At 37.6% G+C, this 19,715-nt stretch overlaps 1 protein-coding gene across 3 annotated transcripts in view; it reads left to right on the top strand.

Moving 5' to 3' along the window:
* LOC121313325 (zinc finger protein 236-like) overlaps positions 1–18,717 on the top strand; it is a 114,228-nt gene extending 95,511 nt beyond the window's left edge. For all 3 annotated transcript variants that reach the window (XM_041245732.1, XM_041245731.1, XM_041245733.1), the window contains 6 exons: positions 215–387; positions 4,650–4,784; positions 5,022–5,219; positions 14,645–14,774; positions 15,829–16,005; positions 18,361–18,717. In XM_041245732.1, the coding sequence (XP_041101666.1) occupies positions 215–387; positions 4,650–4,784; positions 5,022–5,219; positions 14,645–14,774; positions 15,829–16,005; positions 18,361–18,488 (941 nt within the window). In that variant the 3' untranslated portion in view covers positions 18,489–18,717. The remainder of the gene's footprint in view (positions 1–214; positions 388–4,649; positions 4,785–5,021; positions 5,220–14,644; positions 14,775–15,828; positions 16,006–18,360) is intronic.
* The last annotated feature ends 998 nt before the right edge of the window (positions 18,718–19,715 follow it).

The raw sequence follows: 19,715 nt of genomic DNA on the forward strand, positions 1-19,715 counted from the left end.
CAAATATAAGTGATACGTTTCTTTTGATGCTCAGATATAAGTGATACGTTTCTTTTGATGCTCAGTGTACATTATAGGTATTACTGGTATTGAATTTCTGACAATATCACTTTATTTTATATTATTATCGCTAAGGTTTCATGAAATTGAGGCTATATTAGAATATATTAAAAACAAATCTGACATTTTGTACTGCATTTTTTCTCCTAAACAGCTAATCGCCTTCCACCTACAGCATCACTTTCCCAAGCTCCAGTGGCATCTCAGAACCTTGTAATGTCTTCCGCTGGAATGGGAAGTGATGGCAGTGTTACACTGACACTGGCAGACACCCAGAGCATGCTGTCCGGAAGCCTTGACACAGTGACACTAAACATTGCTCCACAGGTGAGAACCACATTGCTTCATCTTGTTTAGTAATAGTTTGGTGTTCGTGCTGGAACCAACCTCACTGTAATCCTTCAGACCTTTAAGGGAACTAAAACAGAAGTTTAGTAGCATTGTGGTCAGTCTCAGCTACAAGTATTTAAGTTGTGAAAAAGTATGGATGTTTGCTTTGGTCTAGTTTTTATTCCATTCTAAACTTTTATGCCGTTTCTTTTTGCATGAATGGGAAATGCTTTTCTTATTTAGTCTTTCAATGTACATATATGATTTGCAGAAAAGGTATGACAGGATTTTTATGTTCGGATATTCGCTCATAATTTAAAAGTAATAAAAGCCATTATATTGCTCTGAACACAGGCAGACAGCATAGCAGCAGGGGCAGGGTGCGTGGCCGTGGCCCCTGTGCATGTGTCTGTATTTTACAGCAAGACCTGACAAAGTGTACCACGTTAAAATAGAAAAATATCCCAGGAGTAAAGAATAAGTTGTGTAGAACTTACTTTACCCCAGTGAATTAACTACAAAACAAAGGATGGCAAATAACAATTCAAGTTAAACATTGTTCTCTTACAAATACGAAATATGAACCACCACTAATGGGTTATTCCCCTTTAAGAATCCAAAAATGGAATCATGTATGCTAACAAACTCTCGCGAGAGTGCATGACGCAGTGCGAGTTGCCCCGACAAAAGCACACTGCGGCCATTTGCAAATTCTCATATCCTTTTTCACTAAGAGTGAAAGCATCTGAGCTAAGTTTTCATTACTTGCTCGATTTGTGCCTCTTATTAAACTGTTTTTTGCAGGGTTCTGTCTTATAACAGTGTTTTTTTCTTTCGGTCGATAATATCTACCATGGTTATAAAAAAAAAAAAAAAAAAAAAAAAAACTTCTGCCGTGAGCTGGTTAGTCCTGTGGCTTGCGTTCGCCCTCCCCCGGGTCAAGCTCGCTCTTGCAGCGAAGTACTCTCGTTTGGACAGGGCTCTGTTCCAGAATTAAAAATAGTAAGTAAAAATATAGTACTACCCCGGCTTGGATAGTTTCTTTATCTTATGTATTCAGTGCTGTTACGTTCCTGTTTACTCCCTTCCCTTGTTTTTCTTTATTTTGCAGAAAACAGGGTCGAGTTCTGTGGGCTCACAGGACTCTCCGTATTACGGCTGTAGTACAGAGGCTGTCTTCGGCTGGAGATGGCCTGTAATGGTGATTGAGTGTAGTATTCGTACTGCTTATTCTATAGTTACAAAGTCTTCTTGACTGTACAGTTAGCTGGCGTGCATCTCACAGATAGCTGGCTAGATCTCCTGCTTTTGTGGGATTGACTTGCTACTGTTGTGCTTTAGCACAAGGTTGACGTCTTCTTCTTTGTACCTCGGTACTAGAGTGGACGCAACCTTAGGGTAGGTACTCGGTACCGACTGTATATTGACGCGATACATAACACGTATGGTACCTAGTCTCCTGGTACCAACGGTATACCTCGGTACCAAGACTGTCAGGTGAGTATTAAAGTCCCGTACCGACGTCTCGTTTAAAAAAAAAAAAAAAAAAAAAAAAAAAAACACTGCGGTGCGGACGTTACGGTAGCAATGTCTCATTGTGGCCGTTACAGTACCAATGGTACTAGCGGTTGGTACCGGGGAGTACCGGTTGTATTCATACTCGGTACGTAAATTACTTCAGTACCAAGTTGCTGGCACCAACGTATTGCTGTCAGCACCAGAATTAGTACCAAGCTTGCTTGCTTTTGGTACCAGTTGTACTAGATATTAGGTACCCAGACTAGTGTTTTACTAGTCTGTAGATACCAGGCTAGATACAGAGCATAGCTCAGTAGTAGTTATTTTTTGTTTGTGCTAAGCCTATTACATAGGCAATAAGCACTATGTTTCACAGTTGTGTTGATTGTGGTGCCAAGCTGCCAGCAGCTGATGGCCATGAGAAATGCGTGCACTGCTTAGACCAGGAACACGCAGAGCGAGCGCTGGTGGACCCTGCCTTTTGCGCACAGTATGTGGCTTTCAGCAAGCGATCCCTATGAACCAGGCTTATGCGCCAGTCTTGTGATCTCTCCATCACTCCTGTGCAACTACCTCCTGCGGAGACTAGTAGCAGTAGGGGGCACTCTAGGGAGCGCTGTTCCGACTGCCCTAGGGAGCGCTGTTTCAGAGAGCGCCGTTCCAAAGAAAGTAGCCAGAGGCTCCATTCTACGGCACGCAGTGCTGGGGCACGTAGCTCCAGGGATCCTACTTCTAGGAAGGGACACAGGAGAAGCCCCATTTTCTCTTCCTTGTCCTCTTCCTCTCCTGCTTCTTCTCCTTCCCCCACCAAAGAGTAAGAAGAGGAGGCACAGGTCCAGGTCATCGTACCGCTGGCGTAATATGTGCGAGATGTTCCAGCAACAGCAGTCAACTCTGATCCAGTTGTTGCAGGAGCGCTATTTGCCAGTACAGGCATCTGCTGCGTTTTTGGCGACACAAACACCTGTTCCGTCACACACGGTGACCCACCCCCCAGCTTCCGTTTGGGTCGGTGGGGGAGGAAATGGAGGATGCTCTTTCTGGCCTTGCATTGGAAGAAGGGGAGGAGCAAGAGGGGTTTGTATTGGAGGAACAAGTGGCATCGGATTCGCTGCCCCTACCTCCGTTACCTGGGGAGCTTATACCCTTGATGAGTTGAGCCAATGAAGCACTTAAGGTGCCATGGCCATGTGCAAAGGCCAAGAAGTGCTCAGTGTTTGACGAGCGTAAGTAGATTCCATCTGAAGCTCCACCCATCCACTCGGATTTTTGGTAGGAGCTTACCTCGTCATGGCAACGCCTGGCCACAGCCCCTGCGACCCTGGGTTGGGCACGACCTATAGGGTGCATGAGGGGGATAAGATGGGACTCCCAGTGGGATCGACCATACCAGCCTTGGCGCAGCCAGCGAATCTGGCGTTGCTGTGCAAGGACGCCGCTTGCCCGAACAAGCAATGTAGGCTGACGCCTTCGGTGCGTGTTTGGGCAACTACAATACGGGCCTGGTGGCTTACCAGAGCCACATTTGGAGCTCCGCTGCTGAGGTGGGACTCACCCCTGATCAAACGGATGAGCTGCAGTTAATCTCTCGCATTTTGCTTTGGCTGGTGAAGTTCCTGAGACAAGCAACAGGGTGGAGTATGGCAGCATTGGTAGGAGCACAAAGTCAGCTGTGGCTTTCTCAAGCCAGGCTGACGAAGGTTAATAAGGCCCTTGACGCACACATTACACCAGGGCATACTTTTGGCCCTGCAGTGGATGATATGTTGCTTTGGTCCAAGGCAGCAAGGGAGGCAACAAAGGTGTTTGACCTTGTCCCTAAGCCTGTACCACCGCCTAAGAGGCAGTGGTATTGGAGACCACCACCCCGGCCACAGTGGTAGCCTCAGGGCAGTCCACGGGCTAGGCACAAGCGATTTCAGCGCAACGCACCTGGCAAGAAACCGCAGGTGCCAAAGTTGAAGCAACAGCCCTAGGGCATTTCTGCCACAGGCCCAGGGCCCCTTCTTCAGCGACCATCTGGACTGCTGGGACTAAGTAACTAAGTAATAGAACTAATGCAATTCCTTGTCGCAATGTATTTTGTTCTGGCCTTATAAGTTCTACTTGAATGTAACCATATGTATCATCTAAGCATTTGATATACCATTAGTATGGTTAACCAGGTTATGTTGATGCTCATATCTCCTCCCTAGTCAAATCTTCTGCCATCTTCAAAACATCTCCAAAGCCTGTCCCTACCTTTCCCTCCCGGATGCGGAGATACTTTATCATTCATTTGTCTCCTCTAGACTAGTGCAACTCTTTATATTGTGGTCTCCCGGCACGCACCATTAACTGACTTCAGCTACAGTGGCTCTCAAAAGTATTCACCCCCCTTGGATTTTATTGTGTTACAACATGGAATCAGAATGGATTTAATTAGGAGTTTTTGCCACTGATCAGCACAAAAAAAGTCCATAATGTCAAAGTGAAAAATTAAATCTACAAATTGTTCTAAATTAATTACAAATACGAAACAGAAAATAATTGATTGCGTAAGTATTCATACCCTTGATTCAATATTTTGGTAGAGTCACCTTTGGCAGCAATTACATAAAAATCAGTATACAACATTTTCAGGAAGTTGGGTACTGTTTAAGCAAGGCATTTCAGAATGACGTGCTTGCCTTTTTTTCTGTTCCATGAGATTCTGGCTCACAAGCGAAGGAGGTTATATCTGTAATTCATTTTTTTAATAGGGGCAACAATTCCCTGCAATTATTGGGGATTCAAGTCTCCAAGGGCAACCTGGAACAGCTCCACAGCAAGTAATACTGGTCAGCCACCCAACCCATAGTACTGCTGGAACTCTGGATGACACAAATGTCTATGGGGTAATGCCTGGTTATCAGAAGCTTTCTTCTTTAAATTATATGACTATTAGTAATAGGTCACACTGTTCATTTTTAAGTTCTTAAAGTTTAAAGTGCATTTTAAATTATAGCTTTAAACAAAATGCTAAGAACTGTGGAGAATAAATTGCTATTTCCACAGAGTGTGAAGTGTGAAAGAATTAGTGAAAGAATCAGGAATAATCTTAATCGCTTAACGTTTTCAATGTTTAATTGCAGGTCACAGAGGTTACCAGGGACCTCCCAAAGGACAGTGAAGTTGAACAGTCCAGCCAGCTGAACCAGTGCTTCTACTGTAACCAGGTGTTTCTAACAGGCATCATGCTGAGACGCCACTGCGAGCAGGCCCATGGAAAAGAGAGGTGCCATGTGTGTCGAATCTGCAACAAAGCTTTTAAAAGGGCTACACATCTCAAGGTAAACTGAACAAGGGGTACAGCTAATAGATTAATTCATGCAGTCACATTCACTGTGTATGTCCTGTATGCAGTTTTGAAGAGAGAACATGTTACTGCAAACATTTATTTCCTTTTTGTTTAGTGATGTCTGGCACAGTACATTTGTGTACTCTGTTACTGTCCAGATGTCTGGTGAGCTTGAGCAGACACATGCAAGGTTGGCCTCCAGAGCCAACATCAGCTGCCCATAAAAAGCAATTGGCTTAGTGGTGGGTTCGAAGGGGACACCCACTGACCTTCAATTCTCCTAAGATGTCGTGGGGAGTTTCCAGGAATATAGCTGGACATTCTAAACTAGGGACAAAGTGGGTGTATGATATGAAAAAGTTTAAAAGAAAGCTTGCAAAGTGAGAGCTTACTTTAAACCAGCACTGGAGTAGTCAACCTTGGCTCTTCCAGTGCAGGCCATAGTAAGAATTTAATTCTAATATGGCCCTTAATTATTTAATTGAAAGTCAGCAGGGGCCATTAATAAAATTAAGGAACTGGTTTAATCAAAGTCCTGCAATGGAGTGAAGTGGACTGTTAGACAAGTTACCTACCCCTGTACTAGTTGAAAGGAAGCTCTCAGTTTGTATGCCTTTTTAAAAAGTTTTTGTATAGTACTTAATACGGTTCCAGATAATTTTTTTCTGATGTTTGCCATACCATGTGTTTCTTTGAAAACTAAAATACGTTTGCAATGTCTTCTTTCAAAACTGCACATGTAAGACCTGTTTAGGGAATGGAAATGCATGACAGGCACGATTCATGGAATTATTTTGTTAGCTATAAGTGAGTATTTGACAGAAAGTGCAGTACAGAATCTTTCAAAACTGTGTAATTCATTGAGGTGTCTTTTGTTTTGACCCAAGCTAATCATCATATGTGACCAATGGATTGATTTAAACCCCAGTTTAAAAGAAAGCGATGATGTATAACAGTGGTGGCCAAACTTCCTGACCCTGCGAGCCGCATAACAGCATTTTTATACGTCCGAGAGCTGCAGGACACATACTGTAAAACATTAAATGTTTGCGAGCAAAACATTTTAAATACTGGCATTGTTTTAAATGTTTTTTTTCATTCTCTCGAACATTATAAGGAATCTTGCTGTTAACTCTGTGTAGTACAGTAATGATTATCTCTTTATAGCAGCAAAATACACATGAACAAGGGAGAACATTGCAGAGCCTTACAGTTTCTTTGTAAGTTTTCATTGCACTGTAGATCTAGTGTATTCAACTTTAAATGTAACACACTGGTGTTTTTCCATTATTTTTGTTATGCTCTTTAAATAATATATATTCAGTTATTATGAAGCAAAATATGGTAACTGCACTGATTTTCACGAAAAACACCACATAAAAATACATTTTTGTAAAGATTATTTTTTAAACCCTTGAAGATCTGAATGCTTGTTTTTCCAAAAAAAAGAAAGACTCCAATTTTGTAAAGATTCATTCATCTGAATAAGGATGTTTGGCACAAGCAATATTTCATGCCTAGGGCTTTTTGTTTTTGTTTTCTATTTATCGCGTGATGTCCTTTTTTTTTTTTTTTTTTTTTTTTGAGTCGACTCAGTTCAATTAAACTCTTGGAAAAGTGTTGATTGTTCACTTTAGTTTTTTCTCCCGTAACTTGATTGAGACTGTGATTCTGTTTCATTGATGGGTAAAATAAAAAAAGGGCAGCTCCTTTATTTTTTAATTCAAACTGAATGCAAACAGCAAGATGAAGTTAAATTGATTTAATGAAATCATAATTAAGAGGAAACTAGTATTTGCAAAACAGGTTTTAACAGTCATTAAGATTTTAAATCCAGGAAAAATAATTTAATTGAACACGCTTTGTATACGGTTTGAATTAAAGATAAGGTGATTGCTTACAGCAGGGATCAATCAGACAACGTTGACAGTACTGTATTGCAAGCTATTCCTTTTTCAGACATGGAATAGCTGAATATTTTCTGGGTTGTTAAAATAATTTTGTATGGGGGTTCCTAAGTGGCACATCTGGTAAAGGCACTCGGTGTGGAGTGCAGGATGTACCCTATAGCCTGGAGGTTGCCAGTTCAAGTCCAGGCTATTCCACTGTCAACCATGGAAGATAGCTCCCAAGGGACAGCACACAATTGGCCAAGTCACCTGGGTGGGGAGGGCTTAGGTCAGCCAAGGTGCCCTCAGCTTTCCATGCACCAGCAACCCCTGTGGACTGGCCAGGCGCCTGCATGCTTGCCTATAAGCTGCCCAGAGCTGCATTGTTTCTGACACTGTAGCTCTGAGGTGGCTGCATGGTGGGCCTTCAGAGTGAAAAGAAGTGGTCGGCTGACGGCACACACTTCAGAGGACAGCATGTGTTTGTCTTTACTGCTCCTGAGTCAGTACAGGGGTGGTAGCAGTGAGCTGTCTACAAATAATTGGCTGTTTCAAATTGGGAGAAAAACAGGGTAAAAATCAATTGTTGACTACTAAATTTAATAAATAATAATTTTGTATATACTATTTTACATATTTATTGCTTTAATTGCCTTGGCCCAAAAGTTTTTCAGTTGATTTCACAACCTTTGAATCCATGGTAGTGGTTTGTAATATTGAGTATACTGTGGAATCCAGAATACATGCATTGGTCTGTAATTTTTGTGAAATGTATATGGTGGTTAATAATACTGAACTTGAAAAACAAATATAAATAATTAGAAGTATATAAATAAAAATTAGCAATTAGTTTTTAAATTAATAACATTTGGCTAGTTTTGGATTCTGATTTACATTTTAGCCTTATAAATCCTGCTCCTTGCAACATTTCAGAGTTACAGCAAGATAGTGGAAGTGTATGTTTAGAGGGGCTTGAAAAGTGAGAAGTCGGTATACAAAGAGATTGATCTAGCTAACAGATTTCAGGCATTGATCAGTGATGACTGTGTGATGGATGAAAACATGGGTGATGTTAGTAGGTGAATCAGTAATATGCTATGTAGACAGTGAGTTTAGCCATAAAGATCCTTTAAACAGGGCTGATTCCTGCCTCCCTGGAGCCAAAGTCAGGAACATTAAATCAAGAATGCACATATTATTATACTTATAAAAAAGAGCCAGTGGTCATTGTACATGTTGCTACATAAGAGTCAGAAAATCAGAGGTATTGAAAGATCATTTTAATTCATTAACAAGGAGATTGAAAGAGCTAGGATGCGGAATTATTTTGTAAGGTTTATTACCTGTTATTGATAGAGGGGATGGATATTTCAGTAGAATTATGTCTATAAATACTTGGCTGGCTGGCTGGTTGGTGTGTGCAGGAAGGGTTCAGAATAATAAATAACTGGGACTGCATTTGGGGAACAACTACATACTACAAGAAACATGGAGTGCACCTAAATAGGTCAGGGGCAAGTAGACTAGGTGGAAATATTGAAAAACACTTAGTAAGTTATTTAAAATAAGAACTGGGGCAGGGAGGGAATCTAAACAGATGTGTACTGAGTTGAGAGAGGGAAAAATAAGTTAAAGTATCTTACCACTCCCGCTATTCGTTGGCATTTAGCAATCCCAGAGGTGTGTGTTACAGTTATCTTCTTCATATACCTATTACCTCTGCTAAATCAAATGTTCTTCATTGTACCAATATACCCCTGGCTTTTTTATGTTAGATCTCTGTCTAATAAAGCTCCTCTAGTCAGTGACTTTATTATGGATTATAACCTTGATATTTTCTCTAATTAAAACTTGACAAGATTGATTGAGGCTTCTCCTCCAAATTAAACTTTTTTTCCAGAAGGTACACTCTATAGGACAGGGAGGCGGAGTTGCCACTATCTTCCACACTGAACATAGTATCAAACAAAAATTGTTTAAGTTTATTCATCTTTTTAATTGGTAATATTTACCCTACTTGTTCATATAGTAATTATATATCGTCCGCCAAAGTCAAACCCGCTATTTTTGATCAAATTTGGTGATCTTTTATCTATAATCCAATAGGACTCTTTCATTGGGTGATTAACATGCATATTGACATTGAATGCTTTGGAATTTGAGACCACTGAATGCCCTAGATTATGTCCAGCGTGTTCAATAAAGGTTCTACTCATTATCATGTTCATACTTTAGATTTAATAATTTCTCGTGGTTTACTTGTTCAGAATTTCGAAACTAGTGATCTTACTATTTATGATCATCTTGCCATTCTTTTCAAGCTTAATTTGCTTTGAACTACTCTGGAACATGCAATTAAAACCCGGTAGTTAATTCTTCAAATACTGTAAAATTTTCTGAGATATTGCGTTCATTGCCACTTACTCAGTCTTTATCATTAGATGAGCTGGTTAACACCCACAACACTTCCTTGACTAGTATCGTAGATACGGTAGCAGCAGTTAAAACTCGGGGAGTGCCTTTTAAAAGAAGCTCACTGTAGTGAATTAGGTATACAATTTATTTAAATATAAATAATCTCTAGTCGCTCTGTTTAAGAACATCAAAATGTAAGAAATGAAACATACCATATTTAAGTTCTGGAACATGTAGAATTTGGATTCCCTTGGACAATAACCGACATTTGCACAACGTGTCAGAAATATAAAACAATAGTTTATTTAAGAATAAACAGGGTGCACAACTAGTTTAATATTACAGAAAGGAAAGGCTACTGGTTAGCTATATGCATGAATAGTATATATTGATCTCATAGTCAGACGATTACAACGACCATAACATAAGCATAGATGTTTAATATACTAATATTAAATATGGCTTATCACACAAAGTATCTACTTTGCATTAGTATTTTCAATACCTATTTCTCGTTGTAGTCTATCATGTCAATAAGCACGAGAATTAATTCAACTTCCCATTCAGAACAAAATCCAACATTCGAGTACCTAATTTAGCAAATTAGTTTTACCGTGTTAATTTGGTTTAGACGTAATGTATCAAACTAATAATATATTATCAACCTATCAATTATATATTCAAATTAACTCAGAAATGGGACAGTGATCAAATTCTCTGTATTTACGAGGCAACTCCTTTGAGTTGCACATTTCAACAAACAAAATACATTTTACACACTGTTAAACAGGAACTTATATTATATTCCTAGAACAGTTTATCCACTAACTTGATAGCATTTGCTTCAGTTACTTTCTCGAGTCATAAAATATTTAATATTAGACATGTTGACTACTTATCGATTTCCATATAAAGAAGTCAATCTTTGTAGGTGAATACTGCGGCTTTATGGATTTAAAATTCCAATGAATGAAGACGGTACTTTGCTGTACACATTGTATTGCGTAGGCTCGCAATAAACAAATAGTTATTTTCAAATGGAGATCAGCTTGTTGATCTCCAAGTCTTGCAACAATATCTTTGTTGTCGACAGTTTTCCAACTGGGAATAGTTCTGTTGATCAGACATTTCGGATAATGCGTTGCAATTGGAAAGTTATTAGTTTGTAGAAGTGTTCTTGTTGCAATTCTCTCGGTATCTTCCAAAAACAAATCATTTCGTGCAGCTATGTGGAAACAAAGGCCCGCTTTCCAATTAATGCAGTATCCCGTTTACTGATTCAGTCTCTCGTAGATCAGACGGCAGTGCCCTTCCTCAGAAGGTGATTTTAGCCATTATTTAGAATATTGGTTCTTCCTTGCCTTCCGTAAATTCAAGCAATTATGCTCCCATGACTTGAGTAACTTTCTTCAGAACAGTTCAGCTTCCATTTCTCCCTCAGCACTCCTGATTGTCAAAGTTCAAAGACTTGTTCTTTGTGTGGAGAGCACTCTCTCTTGCCCGGAGCGCTGTTCCTTCTGTGGGGTACACTTCTAGTGTGGGTAGCTCTCTCTAGTGTGAGGAAGCTCTCAGTGTGGGGCGCTCTCTCTGTCTTGCCTGGAGTGCTGTTCCTTCTGCGGAGAACTTGCTTAGTGTGGAAAACTTCTTCATTTGTGGAGAGCTACACGTGTGCTCTTGATCCCAGTCCTACTAAACTATCAAAATATGTATTTTCTGTTTTTTAAATGTTAGAAAAGGATCACTTTCCTCTGTTGTCTTAGCACTTAAGGTACCTGTGGTAAAGCCTTTGCTCAAGAAAACTAACTTGGACCTTAATAATTATAGGCCAATCCCCAATCTGTCATTTTTGGCTAAGGCTCTAGAGAGAGTTGTTGGCAGTCAATGATACAAATCTCTAGCTCTTAATAGTATATATGAAAATGCTCTGGATTTCGTGTTGCACATAGCACTGAGACAGCACTTGTTAGAGTAGTAAATTATCTGTTAATAAACTCTGACTCAGTCTTTCCCTCAATTTTAATTCTACTAGATCGAAGTGCTGCTTTTGATACTGTGGACCACTTCATAATTGTATTTAACTGTCTTGAAAGCTCAGTGGGATTGTCAGAGTTGTCCTACTGTGTCTTGGTTCAGGTCTTATCTTTCTGATGGTTTTAGTTCTTCTCTGTTAGGGAAATGAATTCGGCATTGTCTGAGGTTGTCGTGGTGTTGGTTCTATATCAGGTGCTTTGTTATTTGTGTTATATATGTTACCCTTAGGTGACATTATCCACAGACACGAGGTGTCAGTTCATTGTTATGCTGATGCTACACAGCTATATTTGTCTTTAAGCCAGGAAATACTGCGGTTTTCCTTGATGACCTCAAGTGTTGGATGTCTCAGAATGTTTTAATGTTGAATTCTGATAAACAAAGGCTATGCTAGTGGGTTCTCAGAACCAACTAAAAAATGCCAATTTACTTGTTCTCTCATTAGAACTAAAACTAGAAATGAGACATTTAGGGGTCGTCTTTGACCCTGATCTATCGTTGTAGACTGTTATTAGGCAAGTTACTAAAGTTTCCTTTTATCATTTGAGAAGTATAGCTATTAGCTCTCTACCCGATGCTAAGAAGACTAATGCATGCCTTTGTTTCATCTAAAATTGATTATTGTAATGCACTTTTCTCTGTATCCCAAAATGTGTGGTGCCCTGCTTACAGCTTGTTCAGTATTCTAACTAAAACCAGAAAAAGTTAACATTTTACCCCTGTTTTGGCCTCTTTACACTGGCTCCCTGTGAAGTTAAGAATTGATTAAGTGTTTGCTTTTATCTTACTAGCAAAACAAGATTAACTAGGCAGCTTTCTTTTTGGACCCTCTGTCTTCTACAGCTGCTGGGGAAAACTGATGAAGACATTAGCCAAAAAAATACCAGAAATTGTTTAAAATTTTTAAAACATACTGTGTCTGTAAAGGTTGATTGAGATTTCCTGTAATACAGGCAAATTAAATTTTTTGATTGAATCCACCCACATACCATAACTTGAGTGAGTGCACAACACTATGACATGGAGCCTTGAAAATTGAATCATGTAGTTGAACATGTGCTTCACACACACACCTCTATATACATTACAGCCTTTATAACTAGCGCTCCACCCTTTTACAATAGGTGTAATTGAAATTAATATGAATGACTAAATGAATCCGACAGCAAATTAAACTCTAGGGGGTATGCTAAATACATTTCGAAATAAAACCGGAAAAAAACTGAAGCCTGTGTTAAATCCTGTAGCACAGCTCGACAACGACTTTTCCTGATTTACTGACTAAAAAAGCAACAGTTCAAACAAACAAGGAACAAAATACGAAGCTCAGAGAGGTAATATATAGAAGGGTGCTCAAACTTCTGTTCACTAATGGTAGCTACACAATACTCCACGAAAATAAATACAGTAATAAAAACCAATCACGCCTGAACATTGTTGTGTAGTCAAATACGTTACAGTTTACTGCACGCTTCATTAAAGAACAAGCCCTTTTCTCTAGAGCAGAGAAATCACCAATGTTTTGGAATACAAGTTGAGGTGTTATGTATGGTAGATTCCTGTACGCTATAGAATTCTGTACCTTTGATGATTTCATGCCAATATAGCTGCATTTTTTCATCGCTGAACGTGAACGCTTGATGTTTCTGAACAGCATTAACATGCAATAAAATTAAAATGCATTTTGTAAGAAAAATACAGTTTTATAAGGTTATTTTTAATCAAGGGTTTTGTGTGTTGAGCAATACCAGAGGCTGAGCGTAGAAAATCAGTGCTATTAAATGTGCCTTTTAATTTTTCTACAGAATTAGTTTGGTCTTGTTTTCAGTGTTTGTTACAAACTGCAGCAGAACTCAGTGGCAGTGCTCGTCCACATCCTGCTTTGAAAAATTGAATCTGCACAGGCATGGAATCATGCGGGGATATATAATTATATGGGGTACAGAAATCTATGTAACCCCTGTTAGAACATTTTAATTTTGAGATACATGCAGAATAAGAGTCTTCTGAGTTTAGGTGAACTGTACAACAGTACTGTGTTTGGCCAAGTAGAAGAGTTTTTATTTTTTATTTTTTTATTTTTTACTCTCGTTATTTAACTTAGCCTTTTAAACAGCATGACATGCAGGTAAGGCACAAAGCATGGGGGAAATGCCTGTACATATAACACCTGTCTATTTCATTGATCTTCAATTAAAAAATATATGTTTAATTTACTATCTCTCTACATTTTTATATCTGGCCTGTTGGGTTTCTACCAGTTGTTTGTTGTATTGTATGCTTAAAGACTGCATTTCCTAATAATAAATACAGATGATTCTCATGTTCACCATTTATGGTAGCTCTATAAGCATGGTTTTATAAATAAATCTTGTTTTGGTGGGACAATACCGTAAGCTAAACTCCGTTAACGAGATGACAAAGTCGGGTTATGTACACCAGTCAATTAGAATATATAATATATATATATATATATATATATATATATATATATATATATATATATATATATATATATATATATATATATAGTATATATATAAAGCTTTGATTTGGTTTACATGTCCATGTTCTGTTTCAGTCATCTCATCATGGTTTAAAGCACCCCTTTATTTGGAGGGTAAACATCATTATGAGGGTTATATGGAGCCCACAGGGGTGCTTTATATGAAAAACCAGTTACTGTGTTACTCATACCCATATCAACTTTTTTCTTTAAGAGAACAAAACAGTTAATGCATTATAGTGTGTAAGAATGGGGGGTGGGGAGGCGAATAAAGCCATGTTGTGTTTGCTTTTTCGCAAACTTATTAAAAGTCAATGTTAATTAAAGAGGACATTTTACAGTTAAGAGAAATATTTTGAACTAAACTTACCAGCTTTTTTTAAATTTTTATTTATTTATTTATTTATTTATTTATTGAAAGGGGATTATTGGAACAGAAGGTTTAAATCTATATTTGCCATAACTAATTTTTAGCACAAATAGCTACTTACAGTTACATTATGGAAACAATGTATGGCTGAATTTGGAGAACCTTTTTTTTATTTTCTTTTGTATTTGTTTATATGTTTTCATTAGGAGCATGAACATATTCACCAAGATGGGCCCTCACTCAGCTCCCAGAGACCCAAGATTTTCAAGTGTCCCTACTGCGAAAAGGCATTCGCTAAACCCAGCCAACTGGAGAGGCACAATCGGACTCACACAGGTAAATCAAGTGACGTTATTAATAAAGACCACGTAAAAGTAGGCTGACAGCTTAATGGGTTTGAATAAATGGACTTTAAGGCTACATTCCAACCCTTTCAACTCTCTTTTATGTATGTATGCATGTTTATACACCCCTTGCCACGGGTTAAAATTAGAGCAACCAGTATGATGAAAAAGTTGATGATCTTGAAATATATCAACTGTATTCATAGAATACTATAGAATAAGAAATTGCAATGACATGTTTAATAATAGCTTGATAAGTGAAAATGTAAATGAGACATACAGAGAGATGAATGAATAAACAGAAAGACATCCATACATATATATATACACTCGTTTTATCACCAAACTCCTCAATAATGCGATCCAAGTCAACTATAACATCTCAAAAAGCTCTGCAAATGTCTGTGATATTCTTTGAGCGCTGGATGTGGAAGCAGCTACCTCCTTTGGTTTATGTCTGCTTATCTCTATGTGGTACAACTGCTAGGGCTATTACTCACAGGCTCCCTTTTTTTTTGGTTTCATTCGGCTACTATTGGTCTCACTCAGCCATTGAATGGTTTTCTTTGCTTTTTCCGGAGAAAAAAAGACTAGAGACTTGTGCACTACGTCTTTTCGGTGATGTCGGACCCTGTGTCTTTTCGTTCACATAAAGTCAGAAATTGTAGTCATTTTTGTATTACTTTAGTATAAATACATGTTAATTTGGATTCATATGTTGTTTTTTTCTGACTTTATGTGAACGAAAAGACACACATTTGCCCATTTTCCCATTGGAAATAGTGATATTTTGAAATATCACTGTCCTGGTCACAAAAGCAAAGTTTGCGGGGAATAATAGACATTTTCTATACTTTTGAGGCATAAGCAATTAGGAAATAACACTTACTACCCAGGAACAAAAATTGTGTTACATAGTGTAATCAGTATTATTAATTTGTAGTTTGTATATTATTTGCCATGAAAACATATTTCTAAATTGATTAACCATTGAAAAAACAATGAAGGATGATTACATATTTCATAATCTGTTCGTGTTGTTGCAGGTGAACGGCCATTTCAGTGTCCTCAGTGTGATAAAGCCTTTAACCAGAAGAGTGCGCTTCAGGTGCACATGGTCAAGCATACAGGGGAGAAACCGTACAAATGTGAAATCTGTGGTATTGGGTTCACTCAGAAGAGCAATATGAAGCTACACATGAAAAGGTCTCATGGTTATTCTGGTGAGTGTAATACGTGTTCCCACCCCACCCCACCCCTTCCCTTCATTTAAATAACACTAGAGCAAGAACATGTAAAATGTTGTGTTATATTTTTATTGGTTACTTTCCAGTAGCAGAATGTGGTGTAGGTTCTGCTGGACCAAACTTAGTTGACTAGATGGGGCACTTTGAAGGGTGACAAAATGTACCCTTTGTCCACCTACAAAATAGAAAATGTTAAAGGATTTTCAGTAGGTCATGGTGTGCCCTTTACAGAGTGGCATTGTTTTGTAGAATTTAGATCCTAAACAAGCAATGCAGTTCATTTTAAATTTTCTGATGTGAAACCAATCTAAGCAAAATGGCCACATTTTTGTTCGTTTTCAAGTGAATTCTAAATTGGATCTAGGTATGAAAAGGCCCTAAAAACAACAACAACAAAATTCAGGGTCCACTGCCAATTTTGTAATAAAACCATTTTCAAGAGGAGCAATTTAATCTGCCATTTTCAAAATCACCCGGCCTACTCTTCTGTCATGGTGCACAAACAATGTGATTCACATTGTCTACCTATACACATTGTCCCAATTTCAGTGATTCAGTTTATAATGTTTAGGTTAAATAGTTGACAATGGGTTTATTTACAAGCATTTACTAGCTTTTACCATTTAATTCAGATTACAGAGAAGGATGACTTTATAAGCTACTTTATGAGGACATGAATCAATCAATCAATCAATCTATTTTATATAGCGCCTTTCATAGTGGACCACCATAACAAAGCGCTTTACAAGATACAGTAAAAATAAAAAAATAAATAAATAATGCATAATACATTAAATCCAAGGCTAGGAAGTGAAAATTCTAAAATATTGTGGATGCATGTTTTGTATAGAATCATAAGTATAAAAAGTTAGAAGTAGCAAAGACACAACAGCTAATAACAGATATCAAGCTAGGGAGAACAAGTGGGTCTTGAGAGTTGATTTAAGCGAGCAACGGTTTGAGCATCACGCACCAAAGCTGGGAGAGTTCCAGAGCGTCTGAGCCATGAAGCTAAACATGCGTTCTCCAAGTGTGGTGCGCTTTTGATTGGGGAGAACAAGCAGGCCAGAGTCAGAGGACCTCAGCTTGCGGGCAGGGACATAGCGGGTCAGCAGGTTGAAGAGGTACTAAGGACCTGTGTCATTGTAGGTGGGCAGGCGAATTTTGAAAGTAATCCTGAACTTTATAGGTAGCATTTAGGTAGTTAATACATCAATTTAGCAAACCTTACATTAAATGCATTGCTGTTTAATATTCTCCTCTCAGATTATCGTAGTAAATTGCCCAAAAAATGAATTTGTGGAAAACTTGGCATTGAGTCAAGTTCGATTTTTTTACTCATGTTTAAAAACATAACAAACTTTTGAAAATGTAAGTAGCGGGGTTCTGAAAAATATAGTGTTACACGTCCCAATACAGTTGTTTAAATAAATAACGTTCCTGTAATTTTTCTTTTCATTGTTAATATCCTGACAACTTTTTACACTTACAACTTTGAAGTCTGTGTCAAAGCTCTTTTCAAAATGTCCACTGCAGTGCACTGATAGTGTAAGGATTATTGCCCACATTGTCAAGCAGGTAACACACCAATAAGCCAGAGCACTTGTTATGTGTTTTTTTTTTTTTTTCTAAATATAATCGTGCAGTAAATTAGAGGACAGATCTCAAACCTCAGTGCACTGAAGTGGATATTTTGAAAAGAGCTTTGAAACAGAATTAAAAGTTATACAATGAAAAGAAACATTAGTGAAACAGTTGTAGCAACACATGGGGACGTATAACGCTATATTTTTCGGAACCCCAGTACTTACTCTTTAAATATCAGTATAGTATATAGTATATAAATATATACAGTAGTAATAACAGTTGCTGCTCTTTCAAATACAGGTGTGTATCAAATTTTAAGACAACATCTAAAAGGTTTTTGTGTCTATGGCCTGGCCCATATTATATAAAGACCTTTGACCGAAAACGGTTACCATATTGCATCCATGTAATATTCTGACTTTTTGATGATAGAAAACAAATTGGCTTTTAATTTGGTACACATGTATTCTATGATTACTTTGGAAACATTATTTACCATAAAATAAAAGATTAAAATATCAAGCTGTCATGTGATATTGGTTTCTGGACCAAAACACTTTCAGATATCGGCGTTAAAATAAAGCTGTATTCTATGAATCATTCACCATATGTATATGTGGTGCAGTGAATCAATGTACTTCAGGGTGCCGAAGGGAAGTGTTACGATTGCCTTTGGCTAGTGGTTAAATGTTCTTTTTTGCTTGCTATTACATTTAAATACATTTACTGTTTTATATTTTGTAGGCAGCGGACAAGAAATTACTATTGATCAGGAACAAGAAGAGGAAGATGACGGTCGCGAGCTGGACTTGGAGGAGGTGGTGCAGGATTCTTCAAACGACTGGCAGTGTGGGATATCAAATGTGTTTTGATAGTTTCCTGGCCAATCCAAACTTAAATTGTTAGAGGAAAATAAAAAAACAAAGACATTTAAAAAAGGAACACATATATTTATAAAGTGACTTGTTAGGAGATTCAAAAAGGATGTATAGCCTAAGAATTTTAATCATTAGATGGTTGTTAATGTTCTTGGGCAGCAGTCGTGGAAGTCTTTATTGTACAACACTTGTTCAGTATGTGTATGTGTGTGTGTGTGTGTGTGTGTGTGTCTAAATATATTATATATATAATATATATCTAGATATATGATATATATAATATATAGATATATATATATATATATATGTGTGTGTAAATCCACAAAGCTGCAAATAGAAAAAGAGATATGATCAAATAAAATCTTGTTGTATCCAGTAATAAGACAATCGTGTGTTTGCTGTACCCATGACGTCTTGTGTAATTGTGTTTGCGACTTGCTCTAAATATTATGGAAATGTAAGATTTCATTTTTGTTTGTGCTTAAATGTGCAAACAAGCTATGTCTTTCCAACATACTAATTTTCAGAATGTATGCCATAAAAATCAATTAAATGGATGTCATTCTTAACTTTTGCAGCTTAAAGGAATACTTTATACCTTCTGAATTTGCATACTATTTATTTTTTATCCATGATACTGTACATGTGCTTAATAATAATAATGTATGACTTTTTCTGCATGTATATTGGGCATGTTTAATAAAGTCACCAACATATTTCTAATGAGGAATGTCTTGAAGAGGACAGTATACAAAGGAACAGTAACTTCTTCCTCTGAAACAGTGAGTGTGTTAAAGATTTGTAGTGGAAAAATCTCTGACACACTACTAGAGCTTCTTCATATTCCGGCCTTATCACAGAAATAACATCCTGGTGACTACATTCAGCATGCCAAATATCCATAGGCTGAGAAACAACAAATAATAAACAGATATTACATTAAACATTATGCAAATTCAAAACTATGTAGCATAGGATTAATTAAATAATGCCTTTAATTAACCCATCAGATGCCTAATTCTGGGATATGTTATTTGTATCTTTGTCTCAATATGTATTTTTTATAGATTTTCTTTAAGTTACAAGTTATTTAAAAGTGTTTTGCATTAATTTAGATATACTTGTGTGACAGCAAAACTCAATACAGCTTTACTGTAAAAACATACTCTAACCTCTAAAAATGTGATAATCAAGACACTATTTTAATGTAAATATTGTACA

Source organism: Polyodon spathula, chromosome 3 (genome assembly GCF_017654505.1).
Source record: "Polyodon spathula isolate WHYD16114869_AA chromosome 3, ASM1765450v1, whole genome shotgun sequence".
Lineage (NCBI taxonomy): Eukaryota > Metazoa > Chordata > Actinopteri > Acipenseriformes > Polyodontidae > Polyodon > Polyodon spathula.